At 48.4% G+C, this 19,725-nt stretch overlaps 3 protein-coding genes across 4 annotated transcripts; 2 read left to right on the top strand and 1 right to left on the bottom strand.

Moving 5' to 3' along the window:
* The first annotated feature begins 4,725 nt into the window (after positions 1 to 4,725).
* Positions 4,726 to 7,276, top strand: SYF2 (SYF2 pre-mRNA splicing factor). Its single transcript, XM_030464363.1, has 7 exons — positions 4,726 to 4,794; positions 4,877 to 4,999; positions 5,326 to 5,451; positions 5,648 to 5,765; positions 5,869 to 5,959; positions 6,864 to 6,962; positions 7,057 to 7,276. The coding sequence occupies exons 1-7, from the start codon at positions 4,744 to 4,746 to the stop codon at positions 7,220 to 7,222; spliced, it is 774 nt and encodes a 257-aa protein (XP_030320223.1). The 5' UTR covers positions 4,726 to 4,743; the 3' UTR covers positions 7,223 to 7,276.
* A 1,183-nt stretch (positions 7,277 to 8,459) lies between these two features.
* On the bottom strand, positions 8,460 to 14,532 carry RSRP1 (arginine and serine rich protein 1). The gene is made up of 6 exons (XM_030464279.1): positions 14,193 to 14,532; positions 13,928 to 13,983; positions 12,107 to 12,736; positions 11,642 to 11,796; positions 10,393 to 10,476; positions 8,460 to 9,248 (listed from the first exon to the last, which is right to left on the bottom strand). Exons 1-6 carry the CDS (start codon positions 14,279 to 14,281, stop codon positions 9,063 to 9,065), a joined length of 1,200 nt encoding a protein of 399 aa, XP_030320139.1. The 5' UTR covers positions 14,282 to 14,532; the 3' UTR covers positions 8,460 to 9,062.
* TMEM50A (transmembrane protein 50A) lies at positions 14,388 to 19,233 on the top strand. 2 transcript variants are annotated; one of them, XM_030464281.1, is made up of 7 exons: positions 14,388 to 14,460; positions 15,146 to 15,257; positions 16,404 to 16,516; positions 16,809 to 16,876; positions 17,029 to 17,121; positions 18,421 to 18,481; positions 18,758 to 19,233. In XM_030464281.1, the coding sequence occupies exons 2-7, from the start codon at positions 15,165 to 15,167 to the stop codon at positions 18,801 to 18,803; spliced, it is 474 nt and encodes a 157-aa protein (XP_030320141.1). In that variant the 5' UTR covers positions 14,388 to 14,460; positions 15,146 to 15,164; the 3' UTR covers positions 18,804 to 19,233. The 2 variants fall into 2 exon arrangements, with proteins under 2 accessions (XP_030320141.1, XP_030320140.1); XM_030464280.1 differs by lacking the exon at positions 14,388 to 14,460 and adding an exon at positions 14,621 to 14,823.
* Positions 19,234 to 19,725: the final 492 nt, after the last annotated feature.

Here is a 19,725-nt window from a genome sequence, read left to right as displayed (position 1 = left end):
TTGGAGACAGGGGGGGGTTGGGCTCTTTTCCCAGGCAACTCTCAGCAAGACAAGAGGGCAGGGTCTCAAGTTGTGCCAGGGGAGGTTTAGGTTGGAGATTCGAAAGAATTTCTTTCTGGAGAGGGTGATCAGGCATTGGAATGGGCTGCCCAGGGAAGTAGTGGATTCTCCGTGTCTGGAGATCTTTCCAAAGAGCCTGGATGTGGCACTGAGTGCCATGGGCTGGGAACCACGGAGGGAGTGGATCAAGGGTTGGACTTGATGATCTCTGAGGTCCCTTCCAACCCAGCCAATTCTATGATTCTATGATTCTAAGTACACCCAATAAAGCAGGATATTAGAACTGCTCCAATAAATGAATATGCTCTAATTAATCTTATCCTCAGTAGACTCAGATGTCACCCATCTCACTGGGTTAATGCAGTCACTGCAAGTTTGAATTGGTCCTGTGCAAGTTTGAGGTCGTGTTTTCCTCTTCTTTACCCAAACCAGGGTGTCTGCTTTCAAAGGGCTGCCCAGTGTGGTTGCTCCCATCACCCACCCCCGGAGCCACCCTCTTTTCCTGCCCCAGATTTCCATATCAGTGACACAGGAGATTTGGCCACGGGGCTGAGACCCCTGGATGCCACCAGGGTGGCCCTGGAGCAAGCTGGCCCTGTGTGAACTGACCCTCCCCATCCCACCCCTGCTCATCCCTGTGCTTCCCCCCCCCCCAGTTTATAAATGGGGAAGGGTCCTTGAAGTGCCTGGCTGGGGGTGTCCATCCCCATCCCCCCTTCCCACCACCCATCCCAAAGGCTGGGAGCAGGAGGAGCGCGGGTTTGCCTTGCTCCCAGCCCTGCCTGTACCCGATTCCTCCCGATCATCTGAACGTTCTTCCGCTGCTCAAGCACCTTTCATCACGAAACAGGATGGAGCAGGGCAGCTGGTGAACAGCACGGAGCTGCCGAGCACAGGCAGGGAACGGGGCAGGAAATGGGAGCAGCTCCCGCAGCTGCTGGGATGGAGCGGGAGAGCTCAGCTCACGCCACCGCATGCCGGGACCTTATCACAGCCCCAAACACGCTCCCGGCTCCCTCCTGACACGCAAGGAACCCGTGGGGGAAAGGGGGGGTTGCGAGTGACAGCAGCGAGGTGACACGTGGCAGCTGGGGAGGGGAAAAGCCACCCCTGTCCCCAAGGAGCATCGCACCTCCCGTCCTGCTCCCACTGCACCCGCACCTGGCTGCAGGGCTGAGCCAGGGCAAGGTGTGACAATGCGGGTTTGGGTTTGGGAATTGCACACCCAGAGCCCAGCACTGCACACCCAAACATGTCACTGCACACCCAAAACTTCAGTACTGCACACCCAAACTGTGTCACTGCACACCCAAACCTCAGCACTGCACACCCAGAGCCCAGCACGGAACACCCAGCCATGTCACTGCACACCCAACCATGTCATTGCACACCCAGTCATGTCACTGCACACCCAAACCGTGTCATTGCACACCCAAACCGTGTCATTGCACACCCAAACCTCAGCACTGCACACCCAATCATGTCACTGCACACCCAAACCGTGTCCTTGCACTTCCAAGCACTGAACATCAAAACACTTCTCCTGGAAGGTGTCCAGAGCAGCCACTGAATTGCTCAGAGGGCTGAGCACCTCCCTGGGAAGCCAGGCTGAGGGATTGGGGTTGTTCAGCCTGGGGAAGAGGAGGCTCCCAGGGGAGCTCAGAGCAACCTTCCAATATCTGAAGGGGCTACAAGAAAGCTGGGGGAGGGCTTTGGATATGGGGGGGTAGGGAGGGGGCAAGGGAAATGGGTTAAAACTTGAAGAGGGGAGATTGAGGTTGGGCACTAGGAAGAAATCCTTTAATTTAAGGGTGGGGAGCCCCTGGAACAGGGTGCCCAAGGAAGTTGTGGCTGCCCCATCCCTAGCAGTGTCCAAGGTCAGGTTGGATGGGGCTTGGAGCACCCTGGGCTGGTGGGAGGTGTCCCTGCCCATGGGAGGGGTGTTAGAACTGGGTGATATTTAAGGTCCTTTCTGACCCAAACCATTCTCTGATTCTATGGAAACCACAGCACTGCACACCCAAACCATTTCACTGCACACCCAAACCATCTCACTGCACACCCAGGCCACACTTTGGTGTCACCCAGGGCCTTGGCTCACACGTGCTGAGGCCTCTTCATGCTGGAGCCACAGTTATTTTTCTGAGAAACAACCCAACCCCCTCCCTTCCCCACTGCCTGCATCTGAGCAGAGAAAATTCACACTTCCCAGGTGCTTTCCTGGGGAGCTCTGCCAGGCCCCCTGCACCCCCCCTGACAAAAGCATCAGGTTTGTTCTGGTGGATGGGAGATAACCAGTGCTGCTCAACTCCCCCCCATCCCTTGACCAGGATCTTCCCCTTTGAAAAGGACAAATATAACCAGGATGAGTCAGTTCCTCCGAGCTCCCATCCCCTGTACAATATGTAACTGGAATTTTTCATTTCAGCACTGCAGGGGAGGCAGAACTGGAGAAGACAATGGAGTCAGCTACGACCCAAAAAAAGCTGTGCCAGTTCTGTGTGCATGAGAAATAAAAACATTTTTAAATCTAAAAATAAGCTGACTGTAAGTGACAGCAAGAGCAGAGCTGGGTGTACTCAGTGTCAGCCCCTGCTCCTCAGCACAAGGAGGGTTTGGGTGAATTCCTTGCTCTTTCAGGTCCAGGGTGGGATTTGCAGCATGAGTTCAGTGAGCTGGGAAAGCACTGAGCACCTGCACCAGGAACTCCCTGAGCTGGCTTTGGACCCAGAAGCAAATCCAGAGAAGCCAAGGAAACCTCTGGGGTTTATTTTCTGACTGCATTAGGGCAGTGAGAAGGGAAAAAAGGCTCCAGTGAGCCCAGGGCTTGGCTGGACCAAGGTGTCCATCAAAACCCTGCAGTTTCCCCCAAATCACAGGGCAGGGAGTACATGTGTGGCTGGTGGCAGCCACCTCATGTCACCGAGCAGAGCAGGGATCTGGGGCAGCCTCCACCTTCCTCCTCTGCTGCTCGCTCCTAACTGGAGTTGGGAGAACACCCGGAGCACCCAGTTGTCTGAGGAGATTGTCTGGAGGCTCCAGAAAATGAAAGTTTTGTCCAGGGACTGGGGTGGGAGCTGCAGAGGGGTTTCATGCAGTGTTTCATGTGTCTCAGAGCAGGGCCAACATTCCTCCTTGCTCCCCAGATTCCTCTGACCCAGCTCCTGCCCAGGAGGGGCACGGACACAGCTCCTGAATTCCCTGTGCAATGCAACCACAACCACTGCTCTGGCATCTCCCCCCTTCCAGGATCACTGGTCCCTGTCCTCAGGCTGGTGGCCACTCACTCTGGGTCTGTGGCAACCAAACAACTCCCAGCCAAGCCACAGGAATATGGAGAAGGCAGGTGAGGGGCAACCCCCAAACCCTGCACCACCCCTGGACAATCCCCCCCTTTTTTATGAGATACCCTCAGAAAAGCCTCCTGGTTCTCACCCTTTGCCCCAGGCTGCTCAGTTTTACATCCCTGGCTTCACCAGGTTGGGTTTCTTTTTTTTTTTCCTTGCTGGGTAACACCATATTTGATATTTTTACCCACTCAGCATGCATCGGAGTTTGGCAGCAGAAGAAAGTGAAGTTAAAAGAGACCAGGGAGGGTTCGGCTGCCTCAAGCCTCATCCCTTGTGCTGCGTTTCCCTCTGCTGGAAAGTCAGGAGCTGCAGCTGAGCAGCTCGGTTTATAAATCCTTCACCTTCTGGGGGTTGGAGCATTGCTTCAAAGCAAATCAAACTCCTGGAACCTTTTCCCTTTACTGTACAAACCTGAAGACATCCCACACAGATAGGTGCAAACCAATAGTAGTGCTAAACCCTTATAACCAATCCACATTTGGCTCTGTAAGGCTGGAAGATCCCCATCACTCTGGCAACGTGCTGTAAATTTTTGATTTATTTTTTTTTTTTCAATCAAAAAAATTCGATCGGAAAAAATCGAAAAAAAAATCGAAAAAATTGATTTTTTTTCTGAAGCAGCAGCAAAAGATTTTCCTTTTCTCTGCCAGCTGCCAGTTTCTCCCTGTTGTGGGTAACCGGGGCCATTCCTGGAGGAGGGATGCTGCTCCTTGCTTTCCCATCCCACGCCAGGCTCTATCCTGGATCTTCCTGGGGCTGCTGCTTCCTCCTGCTGGATCCCAAGTTCGCAGGACCCCGGCGTTTCCTTGTAAGAAGAAGAGGCTGATGAGCACTGAATGCTGCACCAGGAGGGAACCTCCAGCCTGCCCCGACCTGAAGGGTCTGGAAGAGAGAAATCAGTAAAAAAATCTCTTCCCAGATGGCTCCGAGGTGTGGGGAAGGGAAAAGGGAAAAGGGGGAAGGGAAAAGGGAAAAGAGGGAAGGGGAAGGGGAAAAGGGAAGGGGAAAAGGGAAGGGGAAAAGAGAAGGGAAGGGAAGGGAAGGGAAGGGAAGGGAAGGGAAGGGAAGGGAAGGGAAGGGAAGGGAAGGGAAGGGAAGGGAAGGGAAGGGAAGGGAAGGGAAGGGAAGGGAAGGGAAGGGAAGGGAAGGGAAGGGAAGGGAAGGGAAGGGAAGGGAAGGGAAGGGAAGGGAAGGGAAGGGAAGGGAAGCGGAGGGGACAGGAGGGAAGGGACGGGCCAGCAGCACCTCCCGCCCGCTGGAGGGCGCCCGAGCGCGGCGGCAGCGCGCCACAGGGCGTAAGAGAAGCCGGAAGCGGAAGTGTCTCCCGGCAGCGATGGCTGCGGCGGTGTCGGCGCTCGGCGGGTTGGGCGATGCCGATGGCGGGGTGAGGCGGCGGCAAGAGGGGAAGGAGGGGAAGGGTTTTAGACTCTCTCCCAGTGGCGGTGGCTGAGTGTGGGTTGTTTCAGGGCTCCTCGGGCTCGGAGGATGAGGCGAGGCCTGGCACGGCGGCGGAGGCGGCAGCGGCGGCGGCAGCAGCGCAGAAGCGGGAGGAGCGGCTGCGAAAGTTCCGTGAGCTCCACATGAAGCGGGTAGGTGACTGAGGCCTGTCCGGCACCGCGATCGGGGCCGTCTGATGCCAGTGCCGGCGCTGATCTACCGGGAAACCCAGCAAAAGCGGCGGCAGGGGTTGCCCGGCCCGGTGCTCCCGGGGGCGGTTGTGCCTCCGGTTCGCTGCTCCCGTCAGCGATTCCCCGCCCTAACCGCAGGCCGAGGGGTGGTTTCTTTAGCTCTTCGCTAAATGCAGTGGTTTAGGTGGCCGGATCAGTGCCCAGCTGTGCCTGGGCTCCCGGGAATTCTGCTTTTCCTGTCTGTGTGACCAAACGATTCCACCTCTAACCACCGGGTCTGTTCTTAGAACGAGGCTCGCAAGCTGAACCTCCAAGAAGTGGTGGAAGAAGATAAAAGAATGAAATTGCCAGCAAACTGGGAAGCCAAAAAAGCTCGGCTGGAGTGGCAGCTGCAGGTGGAGCAGAAGAAAAAGGTACAGGCACAGTGACAGCATCCCTGAGGTGACCCTGAGCCACCCTGTGGTGGTGGAGTCTTGGGAGCTGACCTAGATGGTGCCCCATGCAAAATCCCCTTCTTAGATTCTTCCTGATCTCAGTTCTCGCCTTGCACTAGAGGTTGAGTGACTTAGTAGCCAAGTTTGATGCTTGACCACAATCTCCCTGTGCCAGGAATGTGCAGCAAGAGGAGAAGACTACGAGCGAGTGAAGCTGCTGGAGATCAGCGCTGAGGAGGCAGATAGGTGGGAGAGGAAAAAGAAGAAGAAAAATCCAGATCTGGGATTTTCAGGTAATGGTTTAACAGCATTGAATTGTCCACATTGGTAACAAACACCTTTCCATGGAATAAAAGTTCAGGCTCCTTTATTTTTTTTGGTCTTTTTCTCTCCCAGACTACGCAGCAGCACAGCTACGGCAGTACCAGCGCCTGACCCGACAGATCAAGCCTGACCTGGAGCAGTATGAGAGGCTGAAGGAGCAGTAGTGAGTGAGGGAGGCATCACTGGGGCATTGCTGCATTCTTAGCCACCACCAAAACCTCAAAACTCATCCTTTCAGCACACTCACAGGATGTTTGTGGAAAATCCACAGAGGCTCAAGGACAACACGTAGTCACCAGTATGGTTAAAGTGAAGTCATTTATGAACAACTCACACTGGCTTTATATAGAGCCCTTGTTTATATAATGATAGCTTGCAGGTGGCTAGATCTTGGCCATAAATCCTGTTCTCACAGAACTTCTGCTGGCTACATCATTATCCTGTTATTCTTCTTTTCTGCTCCCAGCTCCCTTATCTTTCTCCCATAGCTCATCTTTCAGTAACCTTGCAACTGGGCCTCAAGGCCCTTAGCTCACTCTGGCTAAAGCTGAATAGTCAGGATTGCTCACAGGTCTGTTTCCTTCCAGTTTCCCAACAGATGTTCATTGTCTTTAGCACAATCCTCAAATGGGGATTATCAGGGGGGAACCCACTCTGTGGGTTACACCATTACAGGTGTGGTGTAATGAGGGAGGTTTCTGTTCAAACTTTGCATTTCTGAGTTTGAGGAAGTCTTTTTATCAATGAGCTGATGTTTAAATGCATGAGTAGATGACTCTAGTTTCTCAGAGTAGGTTTGGGGGTGTCTCTAACCCACCTGGCCCAGTTTAATTGCAGCCTGACAGCTGAGCCCTTGCTCTCTTTGTATTCAGATGCATTTAGGGTTTCTGTGGTTTTTTTAGGCATGTCAAACCCACCAAGTCCTTCTTTTTAGTATCAGCATGTCCTGAGCCTTGAACTCCCACATTTCACTAGGAGTTAAGGGCTTTGAAGTGGTAAATTCATCCTCCAGGAGCAGCAGTTTGGTGCTGTGTGTAACTGCTGCCCCTTCTCTTCCTCTTGCCCAGTGGTGAAGCTCTGTACCCCACCTCTGACAGCCTCCTGCACGGAACCCACGTGCCCTCCAAGGAAGGGATTGACAGAATGGTTGAAGATCTGGAGAAGCAGTAAGTAACCACTAAAATACAGCAAAAAAAAAAACCATCAAAGCCCCAAGCTCCTCTCCCCCAGGTCTCCAAAGGCTGCTGGTTTCTCTTCCAGGATTGAAAAGAGGGAAAAGTACAGCAGGAGACGTCCCTACAATGATGATGCTGACATTGATTACATCAACGAGAGGAATGCCAAGTTCAACAAGAAGGCAGAGAGGTTCTATGGGAAGTACACTGCAGAGATTAAACAGAACCTGGAGAGAGGCACAGCTGTCTGAGCACACAGCCCTGCTGCACCTGGTGGGGGTTTTGGAGGTGTTATTAAATTGTATTAAATTAAATTCAATTGTATTAAATTGGGTGTAATTTGTAAAGCCAGCAGTGTACTTGTCAGGGTTTAACACTGGCCAGGCAATTAAACCAAGTAACAGACCCTCTCCATTAATCTCTTTCTCCTTGATAAAGAAAGGAGAGAGAATAAGGGAGAGAGACTTAGGGGTTGGAAACTAAACTACACAACTTTAATGAAACAGGAATGATAAATAGGAAAAATGACTAAATCTATACAAATATACAGGAAAATGGAAACCACATTCCTCCCCCTTTTCCCCAATAACTCTCACATCACCACCGAAGCTGCAGGGCAGCACTGGGAAAGTCCAGGCTGGAATCCTGGGGTCAGGAGCAGTTGGGAGCTGGAGGCAGGAACACACAGATATGGGCTGGGATGGATCAGGAGCACAGGCAGAGGAAGGGATGGAATCCTCCCAGGATGCCAGGTGAAGGAAGGGAAGCAGGAAAGGCAGGAAGGGCAGGAGGCTGGGAGCATGGCTTGGCCCTTGTGATGCCTCAAATTTATCCTGAGTATGAGGTGTATGGGATGGAATCCTCTGTTTGGTCAGTTCTGGCATCTCTCTTGTCCCTCCCCAAAGGAGGCTGCAGGTGGGACCTCTTTATTCCTTCTGGAGGGTAAAATGTTCCTCAGAGCTGAGCAGTGTCCTTGGCTCTGCACACCAGGCTCCAGCAGTAACTCTAAACATCAGTGTTATCAGTCCCAGAGCACACACTGACTGAGAAACTGGCTGTTAATTTCAGCAAGTGCAACTACTTACAGGAGACTGAGCTGAAAGTACAAGACAGAAAATCCCCTTTATCCTGGCCCAAACCAGGACAGTGCTGAAAAGGAGGTGATGAGCAACTTCAGCTTTTCCTTGCAGAGGAACCAGCCTGGGCAGTTTCAGGGTCTACACAAGCCCAAACTGGTGACTAAATTCAGAATAAAGCTTGGCTCTTTATGGGATGTGTGGTGACATCCCTGCAAACATTTGTGTTTTGCTCAATGAAAACATCTGAGGAACATCTGTGACAGGACCCCTGCTCCTTGCTCTTCCCCAGCTCTCCCAAGAAACAAGGATTTGTTCAAGCAGTAACTTCTGGTGCCCCAAAATCAATAATCCTTCATGTGTTTGCAAACCTCATCTCAGTGATCTTTTCTTAAAAGAAACTTCAAGACTTAAGGAGTCAAAGCCAGTTTATTTTAATAAACATTTTCACAATTAAAAAAAGTTTAATTGCTTCCAAATCCATGCAACTTACTTGCAATACTTTTCTTCATAAAGGTGGTGGTGAGCCATGGAGCTACGTGCACTGTACTCCTAAATTCTGGAGCTGGGAACAGTTACAGGCAGTGTCACAATGCTGCTTCCCACTAAACCTGGAAATAACCACTTCCAGGACAAGCTCAACTAATATCTGACACAGTGAGAAGCAAGTGGAAAACTAAACTTTATTTACTTGAAATAACAGTTACACAATGTAAATCAAGTGTTCAAAATAACAGCTAACAGAACTACTGTTTAGAAAAAGTTACCCACCTGTTAAGTTCTAGTCCTTTAAAGCAATACAAAATATTTACAAATATACACAAGATTTCCTCCTGTGGCTTCTGGATCACTGTGCTCTACATCTGAAAGAGAAACCTAGGATTCCAAAATTAAGACCTCATAAATACACAGTATTAACAAGTCTTCAACCTGATAAGGAGATGTCAGCTCTCACTACTCAAGTATTCATAATGCTGCAGCCAGAGACAGCCAGAAAAAAAAAAAAAAAATCACATTAACGTGCCCTGAAGGGTGCACTTTTAGGTGAGAAGTTCAAAAATGTTTTCTTCTCCTCCTTCTTGACAGGAACCCATTGCCCATAGGGACTTCCCTTTCTCTCCTCTTCTCTTCCTGGAGAAACTGCAGGTTCCTTAACAACATGGCTCATCGGTTTCTGTAGTACTGGTTTGGCCATTGTATTCTGGAAAAAGAAATGACCTTTAGAATGATGGAAGAAGAAGGAAGGTACCAAGACCTGACAGCTTCAAGGGGCTTTCTGTGCCCCCAAAATGAACTTTCTTTGCAGCTCACAGGGAGTATCAACTGCATACACTTAAGTGACACAGGACTGAGAGAAGTTGCTTCTTCCATAGTTCTGCTTTACCAAAATATATTGAAACATGAAACCTGAAGTACATTCTGGCATAAACTACTTCTGGCATACACATTACAATCATTGCCAGGAAGCTGAACAGGAGCCAGCAGTGTGCCCAGGTGGCCAAGAAGGCCAATGGCATCCTGGGCTGGCTCAGGAACAGTGTGGCCAGCAGGTCCAGGGAAGGGATTCTGCCCCTGTGCTCAGCCCTGGGGAGGCCACAGCTTGAGTCCTGTGTCCAGTTCTGGGCCCCTCAGTTTAGGAAGGGTATCGAGGTCCTGGAACAAGTCCAAAGGAGGACAACCAGGCTGGTGAAGGGACCTAAGCAAATATCCTGTGAGGAGAGGCTGAGGGAGCTGGGGGTGTTCAGGCTGGAGAAGAGGAGGCTCAGGGGAGACCTCATCACTCTCTCCAACTCCCTGAAAGGAGGTTGGAGCCGGGGGGGGTTGGGCTCTTTTCCCAGGCAACTCTCAGCAAGACAAGAGGGCAGGGTCTCAAGTTGTGCCAGGGGAGGTTTAGGTTGGAGATGAGAAAGAATTTCTTTCTGGAGAGGGTGATCAGCCATTGGAATGGGCTGCCCAGGGAAGGAGTGGATTCTCCGTGTCTGGAGATCTTTCCAAAGAGCCTGGATGTGGCACTGAGTGCCATGGGCTGGGAACCACGGGGGGAGTGGATCAAGGTTCGGACTTGGTGATTTCTGAGGTCCCTTCCAACCCAGCCAATTCTATGATTCTATGATCTATAGTTCAGTACAAACAACATTATTTTATCTATGTTAAACTGACTACTGCAGCATGCTTACAGTGCTCTGCTGCTGAAGGACTGATCCACCTCCTCCAGGAAATGATTTAAGAATGACTTAAATGCAATTTATTGCCATTAAGACCTTTAGTTTGACAGTCAACACTGAGAAAAGCCTAGCAGAGAAAGGGTCAAGTGTTGGAATTCCATCTTGGGAAATGACACTTACATTAGGACTGAAAGAAATGCTCCTCTGTATGGCTGCTCTCTCCACTCCACTCTTGGTCATGTCCTCTGCCACTCTTCTGGGTTGCTAGAGGAGAGCACACACAGCTTCAGTGGGAGCACAGCTTATTCTGGTCACTTTAAGGCAGTTACTAGAAAGTCATGAACTTTCTGGTAGAGTTGGTTCAGGTATTTACATCAAAAGTAGCTGTAAGCTACTCAATATGGAAACAGATCAACACTGAACTCCATTTGAAACACATTCAGTATTTTTATCAAGGTCTAAGTGCCAATTCCCATGTGACCTGATATCCATGCCCCAGTTACAAGAAGGATTCAAACAATCCTGAGCACGGATTGCCAACCAAGGAGGTGTAGTGGTAGAGTAAATTGCATTAAGTTCTGCATGTCTGCCCTGCAGAGCTTGGGATAATGACAATAAACTTATCTGCAAGTGATGCAGGCCTCTTCTTCTGTACTCTCTCAACATCTGGAATATATTGCATATATTATGAAAGGGATGCCTGTACCATTTGGCTAAAACCCTTAGTAAATTTACTTCCATTTGCAATAGCACCTGATTGATGTCCCAGTTACTGCAGATCTGTATTTACCAGGTTAACACACCGTAACAACAGAGCCAAACTAAAATTCAAAGTCAAAGTTGAAGCTGCTCAAGTTTCTCCCTCCCTTAAATTCACAGCAGCTACAGCCCACAAATCCCTTAATTACCACCAGATTTTCTTCATCATGTCTGGAACCATAGTCATGATTTCTATAAGACAGAAATAAAGTATGTAAAATGCATTGTGTGCTTGGGTATGTAATTTCTGGGAAACAGTTTGTTGCATATGAAAAGCTTTTAACAGTTACAAAGTGTAGAAAGATTTAATCTTTAAAAAAAACCCCATGCTATGCACTAAGCTGGGCAAAAAGACTCCTTGTTTTAGGTGAGAAACATAAAACTACTTCAAGTAATGGGGAAGAAAGTCAAAAGAACAAATGACATCCACCTCTCTCCTTCCCAGCCTGTCACTACAGAAAGCTGAGTGTACTCAGTGGATCAACCATCTCTTAGGAGTCCACAGTACCTCCAGCTTACCACAAAGTCTGCAGTGGTTTCTAGAGTAGTTTTTAGCATTCAAGGGTTTGAATTCATAATCAAAGTCCATTCAAAGCTCTAACATCCATGCAGACAGAAAGGTTTCCAAAGTGTTTACCTTTTCAATGAGGCTACTCCAGTTCATACCTACCTCAGCTGACTCGTCAGGATCTTCCTGCTCTTGTTTTTCATTTTTTATCTCTTTGGAAGGAGGAAGGATCTTCAAGCTTGCTGGCAAGATTATGTTATCTGTTCCCAGAGCTTTTGCAGCATTAGCTTTGGCAATTTCCAAGAGTTCTCTCTTCTCTACAAGAAGACAAAAAAGTGTTAATGCTCTTACATTTAAATTAGTAGGTACCTACTCAATGCAAGCCTAAAAAAAATTGGGTTTTGGCACATTAAATGTTACAAATTTTCATTAGAATTTGGGAGATTTAACTTCAGTTGAAGTGCAAAAAATATGCTCTAAATACTTAAATACATTTTAATAACTGGGATTTTCCTCCTCATTGCCATTATCAGTTATGCTCTCTACAATAAGAAGCTGCTTAAAATATCAATTCTATGTTTTGAGGTCCTAACACAACCTAAGTCTGAAAAAAATTTTAAAAGGTACCTTTTTCACTCAAATGGAGAGGTGATCTACTCCGAGATCTTGTCCGTGACCTGCTTCTCCAGCTCCTGTAAGCCTCTGGATAGATTGTTCTCCCAAATCCATAGTATCTTCGGCCTCTGGAACGGGATCTGCTTCTGGAATAGGATCTTCTGTAATAGGATCTCCCACGAGACCAGGACCTGCTGCGGGATCTGTACCTCGGAGGAGAGCGGGGGTACCTCCTGTAGTGTCTGCCCCGGTACCTGCCCCGGTACCTCAGGTAACCACGGGACCTGGAGCGGCTCCTGGAGTAGGAGCGGGAATATCTCCTGTGCCTCCGGGAGCTCCTTCTTCTTGCCCATGATCTTGATCTCGATCTGGAGCGGCTCCAGCTCCTGGCAGAAGTTGAAGAGGAACTACTTGAACTGGACCCTGAACTGCAAGAGGATCTGCTGGATGACCTTCTGGATGACCGAGGACAACTCCTCCTGGACCTCACAGATGACTCTCGTTTCTTTGGGGAGCTGAGGGTTAAATCATCCATGAAGTCTGTCATATCCTCAGTTTTCTTAACCACGGTTTTCTCCTTGCAGTTGGTTTCAGCAGCTGGTTCTGGGTTTACTGGGGTTCTGCAATGCCCCGTTTCTGTTCCTGTTGAGGGTGGGAAGGGGTAGGATAATCATTTATTTGCAGCCAGTCATTTAGACAGCAATGACAAACATTACGACACACAGGCACAAAGTTCAAGGATCATTAAACCAACAATTCTCAGCCAGTTTATCAGCATGCTTTGCACATGACAGTTTCATCATTTACTCTCCTCTAGTCAATACTCTATATGAAATTTAGTTCTGTGGAGGATTTTGGAGACAAGTTGGCTCATGTGGATTTTAGATTTAATTCCCTTTATTTTGGTAGGTAAACACACACCTTTTGTGAAAAAAATACCCTGTAAGAAGTTACAGCTTCCTTTTCCCCCCCTTTGACTTTTCAAGGTATTTTATTTTCAATCTATTCTAAATGCAGTCTGTTGCATTTCCACCATGTAAAAAACGTTTGCATTCCAAATCAGTATTATTTGCTTTCTTCTGCAGTTTTGTGGAAACTTTTACTGCTTTACTCCAACAGGGAAAAAAAAATACCATCAAGGTACAAAGCAGCCACTTCAACATTTTGACCATATCACAATAAAAAAAACATCTGCACACAACACCACACAACCAGCAGTGTGTACCAAGCTATTAAAACCATTCTACCTAATTGGTGAAAAATATGGCTAACGATTCACTTGATGTAAAGGGTTTAAGGTTTGTTAAAGCTGTATATTAATCATTAAAATGGCTGTCCCTCTTTACTGGCCGCCATTTTGTGTCTACCAAGGCTCCTGTCAGCTGGGGTGTAACTGCCTGGAACTTAATCCCTGAGCCACGTCACCACCTTACCGTTTAAAGCTTTTTTTTTTTTTTTTTTGTTTTTTTTGACCACAGAATTTCACTCCTCACTGCAAACCCAAGCTCTCAAAGCTTTAAAACCTTACTGAATCGATCAAGGGCTCAAAGCTCTAGAGCAGTCCGTGAGGAGCTTGGTACCCTCCTCAAGCTCAAGTTTCCTGACTTCACCTCCAAACAGGGGCCAAGGTCACAGAGCACAGCCAAGAGAAAACACCCAATTCATCCTGACCTCAACCACCCCCACTCTCCATCCTTAAGCTCCCTAAGACAGCGCAGTTTCCCGCAGCAGCCACCGCGCTCCCCCCCCTCCTATTCCCACACAACCTTCACCCGGCAAACCCCGCACCCCCCCGGACAGGATCCACCTCGGGATCCGCCTCCGGACACTTACCACTGGGAGCCGCCGGACAGCCCCGGTGCTGGGTCCCAGGAGTCACTTGAGAGCCTCTGTAAGAGAAAAAGCCGTGACTACCGCTGTGCTCCGCACCTCAGCGCGCAACCCCCGGGAACACCGAAGGAAAACCGCGTAACGAGCTCTCCTCACCCCGCACAACTGCTTTTCGCCAGTGCGGCCCCAAGGAGCGTTCCCCGACGGTTTTCTCCCCCTGCTTCCCGTCCCCTCTCCCCCCGGTTTTATCCTCCCCGCCTCATCTCACCGGCTCCATCCAGCCGGGCTCCCCCCGCACGGATCCTGCTCCAGTGGCGACGCCTGAGGAGACAGCCCCGCTTCGTGAGTCACCCCCATTGCGAGCGACCGCCCGGGCTCCTTCTAGCCAGGAAAACAAAGGCAAAACACGAAAAAAAAAAATAAAAAAAAAAAGCCGCTGGGAAGCTTCAGAAGACGCAGCTCTCCAAGCAACCTCCGCCCGCTGCCGCTGAGAGCCGCGACTGAGGGCGGGGAAGAACCTTCCAGAACCTCGTTATGTAAGGGGCGGGAAGGGCGCGTGCGCGGGACGGGAGGGTGGGGGGGGCCCTCTGCGCGCGCGCGTACCCCCTCCCCCACCCCCGAACCCCTTGGTTTGCGCAGGGAGGTTCGGGTGCGGTACCGCCCCTGTCCGCACCCACTGCTCCTGCGCGGTGCTTCCTGCGGTACCGCCCCTGTCCGCACCCACTGCTCCTGCGCGGTGCTTTCTGCGGTACCGCCCCTGCCCGCACCCACTGCTCCTGCGCGCTGCATCTCCCTCCATCCCCCCCCGCGCTCCTTCCGCATCAGCTGAGCCCCGCGCAGTCGCGGAGCGGGCGGTTCGGTGGCGGCCCGGTGGCAGCCCGGTGGTTCCCCGCCGTCAGGTAAGGCGATGCGGTGTGAGGCACCGCGTCGATCCGGGAGCTCTTCCCTGAGCGGAGGGGTGATGTTCGGCTCTTTGCCCGTGTCCGCGGTTGCGGGAGGGCTGTGGGGGCCCCTCATGGGTTGGTGCGGTGAGCAAGGGTGAATTCGGTTCATGGCTGAGGCTGTCGCCTCTCCAGCGGTGTCCCCAGGTGGGTGCGGGGTTCCCGGGTATGGTGTTGCGGTTCCACCGTGTCCGTGCATGGTGCACATTGCCTGAGTGACAGCCCTTGGGGTGTGTTTGGTGCCCTCTTGTAAAGAAATTACCCTTTTTTGCTTCTCTAGTTCTTCAGAGCGCTGGAAAATGTCGGGTTTTCTGGAGAGCTTGCGGTGCTCGGAGTGCGTTGACTGGGGGGAGAAACGGAACACGATCGCTTCTGTTGCTGCAGGAGTGTTGGTGAGTACAGTGTCAGTGTGGGTTTGTACAGTGTCAGTGTGGGGAAGTGTCAGTGTTGGTAAGTACAGTGTCAGTGTTGTTATGTACAATGTCAGGAGTTGGTAAGTACAGTGTCAGTGTTGGTATGTACAGTGTCTTGGCCCAGGTGGCCAAGAATTCCAAGGCCATCCTGGCCTGTATCCGGAACAGCGTGGCCAGCAGGTCCAGGGAAGGGATTCTGCCCCTGTGCTCAGCTCTGGTGAGGCCACAGCTTGAGTCCTGTGTCCAGTTCTGGGCCCCTCAGCTCAGGAAGGAGATTGAGGTGCTGGAGCAGGTCCAGAGAAGAGCAAGGAGGCTGTGAAGGGATCCAGCAGAATTCCTGTGAGGAAGGGCTGAGGGAGCTGGGGGTGTTGAGGCTGGAGAAGAGGAGGCTCAGGGGAGACCTCATCACTCTCTCCAACTCCCTGAAAGGAGGTTGGAGCCAGAGGGGGGTTGGGCTCTTTTCCCAGGCAACTCTCAGCAAGACAAGAGGGCAGGGTCTCAAGTTGTGCCAGGGGAGGTTTAGGTTGGAGATGAGAAAGAATTTCTTTCTGGAGAGGGTGATCAGGCATTGGAATGGGCTGCCCAGGGAAGTAGTGGATTCTCCGTGTCTGGAGATATTTCCAAAGAGCCTGGATGTGGCACTGAGTGCCATGGGCTGGGAACTGCAGCAGGAGTGGATCAAGGGTTGGACTTGATGATCTCTGAGGTCCCTTCCAACCCTGCCAATTCTATGATTCTATGATTGTGCAGCTTTTAGGCTTCTGAGATGTCGATGAGCTACAGTATTTGCTCTTTCTGGAAGTAAAAGGAAGGTCAGGGATATGTTGTCCTTGTATGTAGCAGCAGAGTTAAGGATTAAATCAGTTCTAGGTGCTTGCATCCACGTGTTACTTGAAGATTTGGAGCTTCTATCCATGTAATAGTTACTGGTGTAAATAAATCTCTGGCTCTGCATTTAACCTTGTCCCTAAGTTGATGCCAAAAGGAGTTATGCTGTCAGCTGACTCCGGATTGGAGGCAGAAATAATTATTTTCTATGTTAACATTACCCTTCCTATATCAATCATATGTTGTTAAAAGGACTTGTGTCCATATTTGAAGCTATTGTGCTCTTTCTTCTTTTAGTTTTTTACAGGTTGGTGGATAATCATAGATGCAGCTGTAAAATACCCTAACATGGAAGACTTCAACCATTCATACCATGCTTGTGGGGTTATAGCCACTATTGCATTCCTAATGTAAGTGTGACTGCTTGATCAGAGCCAAGCACATGGAGTACCTCTCATTTCTTTCTTATATTGGTTGATGTTAATTTTTTAAAAATCAAGCATATAGGACAGGTCCAAGGTTCTTAGTCTTTGGAAAAATGCTTTTTAAGTTTTAGCTTTGTCCCTCTTAAAAAAAAAATGCAAGAAATAGAGCATCATCCTTTTCATAAAAGTTTCTGGGAAATTTCTGTTATTGTTCTGTAAAAACTTGCTTCTTGCTTTACCTGTTTTTACCCAGTTTTATCCTGTTTTGCTCTTACAGGATCAATGCAGTGTCCAATGGGCAAGTGCGGGGTGACAGTTACAGTGAAGGCTGCCTGGGACAGACAGGTACAGGGGTGGTGGCTGTTGTACAGCCAGACAGCTGGGGAACTGGTCAGTCTTGGGCACCTGTACCTGTGTATTGGTGTACAGCCCTGGCATCACAGAAGGAGCCAAATGTCTGTACTGGGACACAAAACATCCCCCGTGTCTCTTTCAAGGTGCTCGGATCTGGCTGTTCATTGGGTTTATGATGGCATTTGGATCTCTGATTGCTTCCATGTGGATCCTTTTTGGAGGCTATGTTGTTAAAGGTATGATCCAGCATGGAATGTGACCTGATCTGGTTTGGGGAGTTTGAAAGTATTTTAAATAACTGTTGAATTTTAGAACTTACTTTAACTAGTTTCTTGGCAGTTTCAATATTTTGGATCCTTACACACTGCTATTTCTTAGTATCTGCTGTTATCAGGGTGGGTTTTGTCACTTACAAGTCATAAAGCTTCCAGTTAAGCTGATTAGAAACACAGTTCCTAGGAAACTGTACTGATATAATTAAAGTGCTGCAGTTATGTCGAAATAATTCCCTGGGTGAACACTTATTCCCAGAATAAAAATTACTGATCATGTGCAAGTTGTTCCTAAAACCTTTCTGCTAAATTAGCAAAGGGGAAAAATGTTCCAAGTTGCCTATTTAAATTCATACCTTTGTTTGTACCATGGTAACTTTTTTTTTGTGGAGGCAAATCTTGAGAAAACGATGAAAACTGCAGTGTGTTCCTGCAAAACCAGAAGTCAGGATACATAAAGCTTTTAAGGATAGCTTAAAGGAAAGCTTAAAGCTTTTAAGATTTAAGGATACATAAAGCTACTCCTTGTAACTGCTGCTGAAGTGACTTTCACACCAGTCAGGGCAAACTGCTGGGTTTGTTTCATTTCTGTTCTCTTCAGCTTTGGCCTTGCTCAATTCCCAGGAGATTTTCAGGGAAACAAGTGCATTGGTCACACAGCAGTGGCCTAATGTGCACTCCCATTTTGGATCTCCTCACCATAGAGGAATATATCCTGATTATCCATATCTGTATCCTAACACTCATCCACATCCCAAACAGGATGTGTAATCCCAAGTAATAATGACAGTCTTGATGAGCATTGCATTTGAGATGCACATTTTGGGTTCTTTGAGAGGCTTCTTTGACTTGGAAAGCTTTTTTGGAAGGACACAAAAGCCACTTAATTAACTTAGCAATGTGGTAAGGCTGATGCTTGCCTTCTGTGTGACACAACTGAACGTCAGAGATGGGAGGGGAGCATCTTGTTTAGAAGCTGCACAGTGCTGTCTGAATTCCATGCATGAATTATCTGGTTTAGGCAGATTTGGGGCAACAGAAACTAAATGTTTGTTGTCACTTCCCCCCTGTACCCAGCCTGGAATCCTGGCTTGCAACCTGCCTGCACTTCATACCACTGCTTCAGAGTGCATGGGCTCCAAGTGTATTTAAAATTAATTGGTTATCTTTTCTGATGTAGTCCTTCTGAAATGTCAGAATATAGGATGTTCTTGAAAATGGCTAAGCAAAAATTTATGGAGATTTTCTTTTTTCTTTTATTAGAAAAATCAGTAGTATATCCAGGAATTGCTGTTTTTTTCCAGAATGCTTTCATCTTTTTTGGGTAAGACTAACTTCTTTTGTTGATTTCTAATCTAACTTATTGATGATGATTAAAACTGAAACTTGCTATAATCTGTTTTTACTAAGCCCCATTTTTTTTCTACCTAGACACGTGTCTAGTTAGGGAGGGCAGGAAATCTCTGGACTCTGCATTGGTTTTCTTGCAGGATAAGGAACTAGACTTAAAAATACTACAACTTACAATCCTGTAGTTGAAATAGTAGGTGTTTGCTGTGCTCCATGATGTACTCACCCCCCTTTATTCTGTTCTGAACAGAGGACTGGTCTTCAAATTTGGTCGCACAGAAGATCTGTGGCAGTGAACAGACCTGGGGAAGTGTCCTGGCTGTGCTGGTTGGTTTTAGCTGCACACTCCTAGAATTTTATAAAACCATTTTGTAAGCAGTGACCTTCAATTGTGTCTAAAGACAGGACAAGGAAAACCTAAATCATAGCACTAAAACCTCTGGTCCTATTCTGTTTAGTTTTTTTACTCTTGTATGTGGATTTAAAGGTTGTTATGTTTTTGACCAAAGTAAAATTGCTGCAGGTACCCTGGGCAGTCACCTTTCTGATACAGTGTTTGTTTCAAGTAAACAGTATAGTGGAAAATCGATGTATTTAACCAGCTGTTTCTATCATGTTATTTACAATCCAAGACTTACTAAAAATGCTTTTAAACCAACTTTTTGATGTATATTTATTAAATATTTCCTATATCTGGACAATATAACCATTTCTTCAATTTCAAAACTTCCTTGTGTGTGGCTTTTCTTGTCTAATCTAGAACTATGTTCCTTTGGGAATTTTTTTACCCATCTCCCCTCTCTGTATATTTAGTTTTTATCCTGTAGCAGTAACAAGTAACCACTCAGTGCTGCTGTGGATAACAGTGTAGTGGCACAAGTACAAATGGTGTAGTGGCTCTAGAGGGAAGTGGTGAATTCACAAAGCTGCTGTCAACTATTTTCTAACCCCTGTAATACAAAGGGAGAATACTCTTCAGCTCAGAGTCCTGTCTTCAGGAAGAGAGAAGGAACTCAAGCTGGGAACAGTCACTACCAAGGAGAATTTTTAGTACTCACTGAATGTTGAGATCACTCCTGTAGCTGTCTCTTCCTCTGCTCCCCCCTAGGCTTGTTGTCCAAGAAATCAGAGATAAAAGACTTGGGGAAAAGGGAGGGAATAAAATACTCTCCCTTAAAAGCATTGCTGCTAGAAGGCATTTGCAGCAGTTCTGTTTGG

Source organism: Calypte anna, chromosome 23, assembly GCF_003957555.1.
Source record: "Calypte anna isolate BGI_N300 chromosome 23, bCalAnn1_v1.p, whole genome shotgun sequence".
Lineage (NCBI taxonomy): Eukaryota > Metazoa > Chordata > Aves > Apodiformes > Trochilidae > Calypte > Calypte anna.
This window is presented reverse-complemented; position numbering and strand designations above follow the sequence as displayed.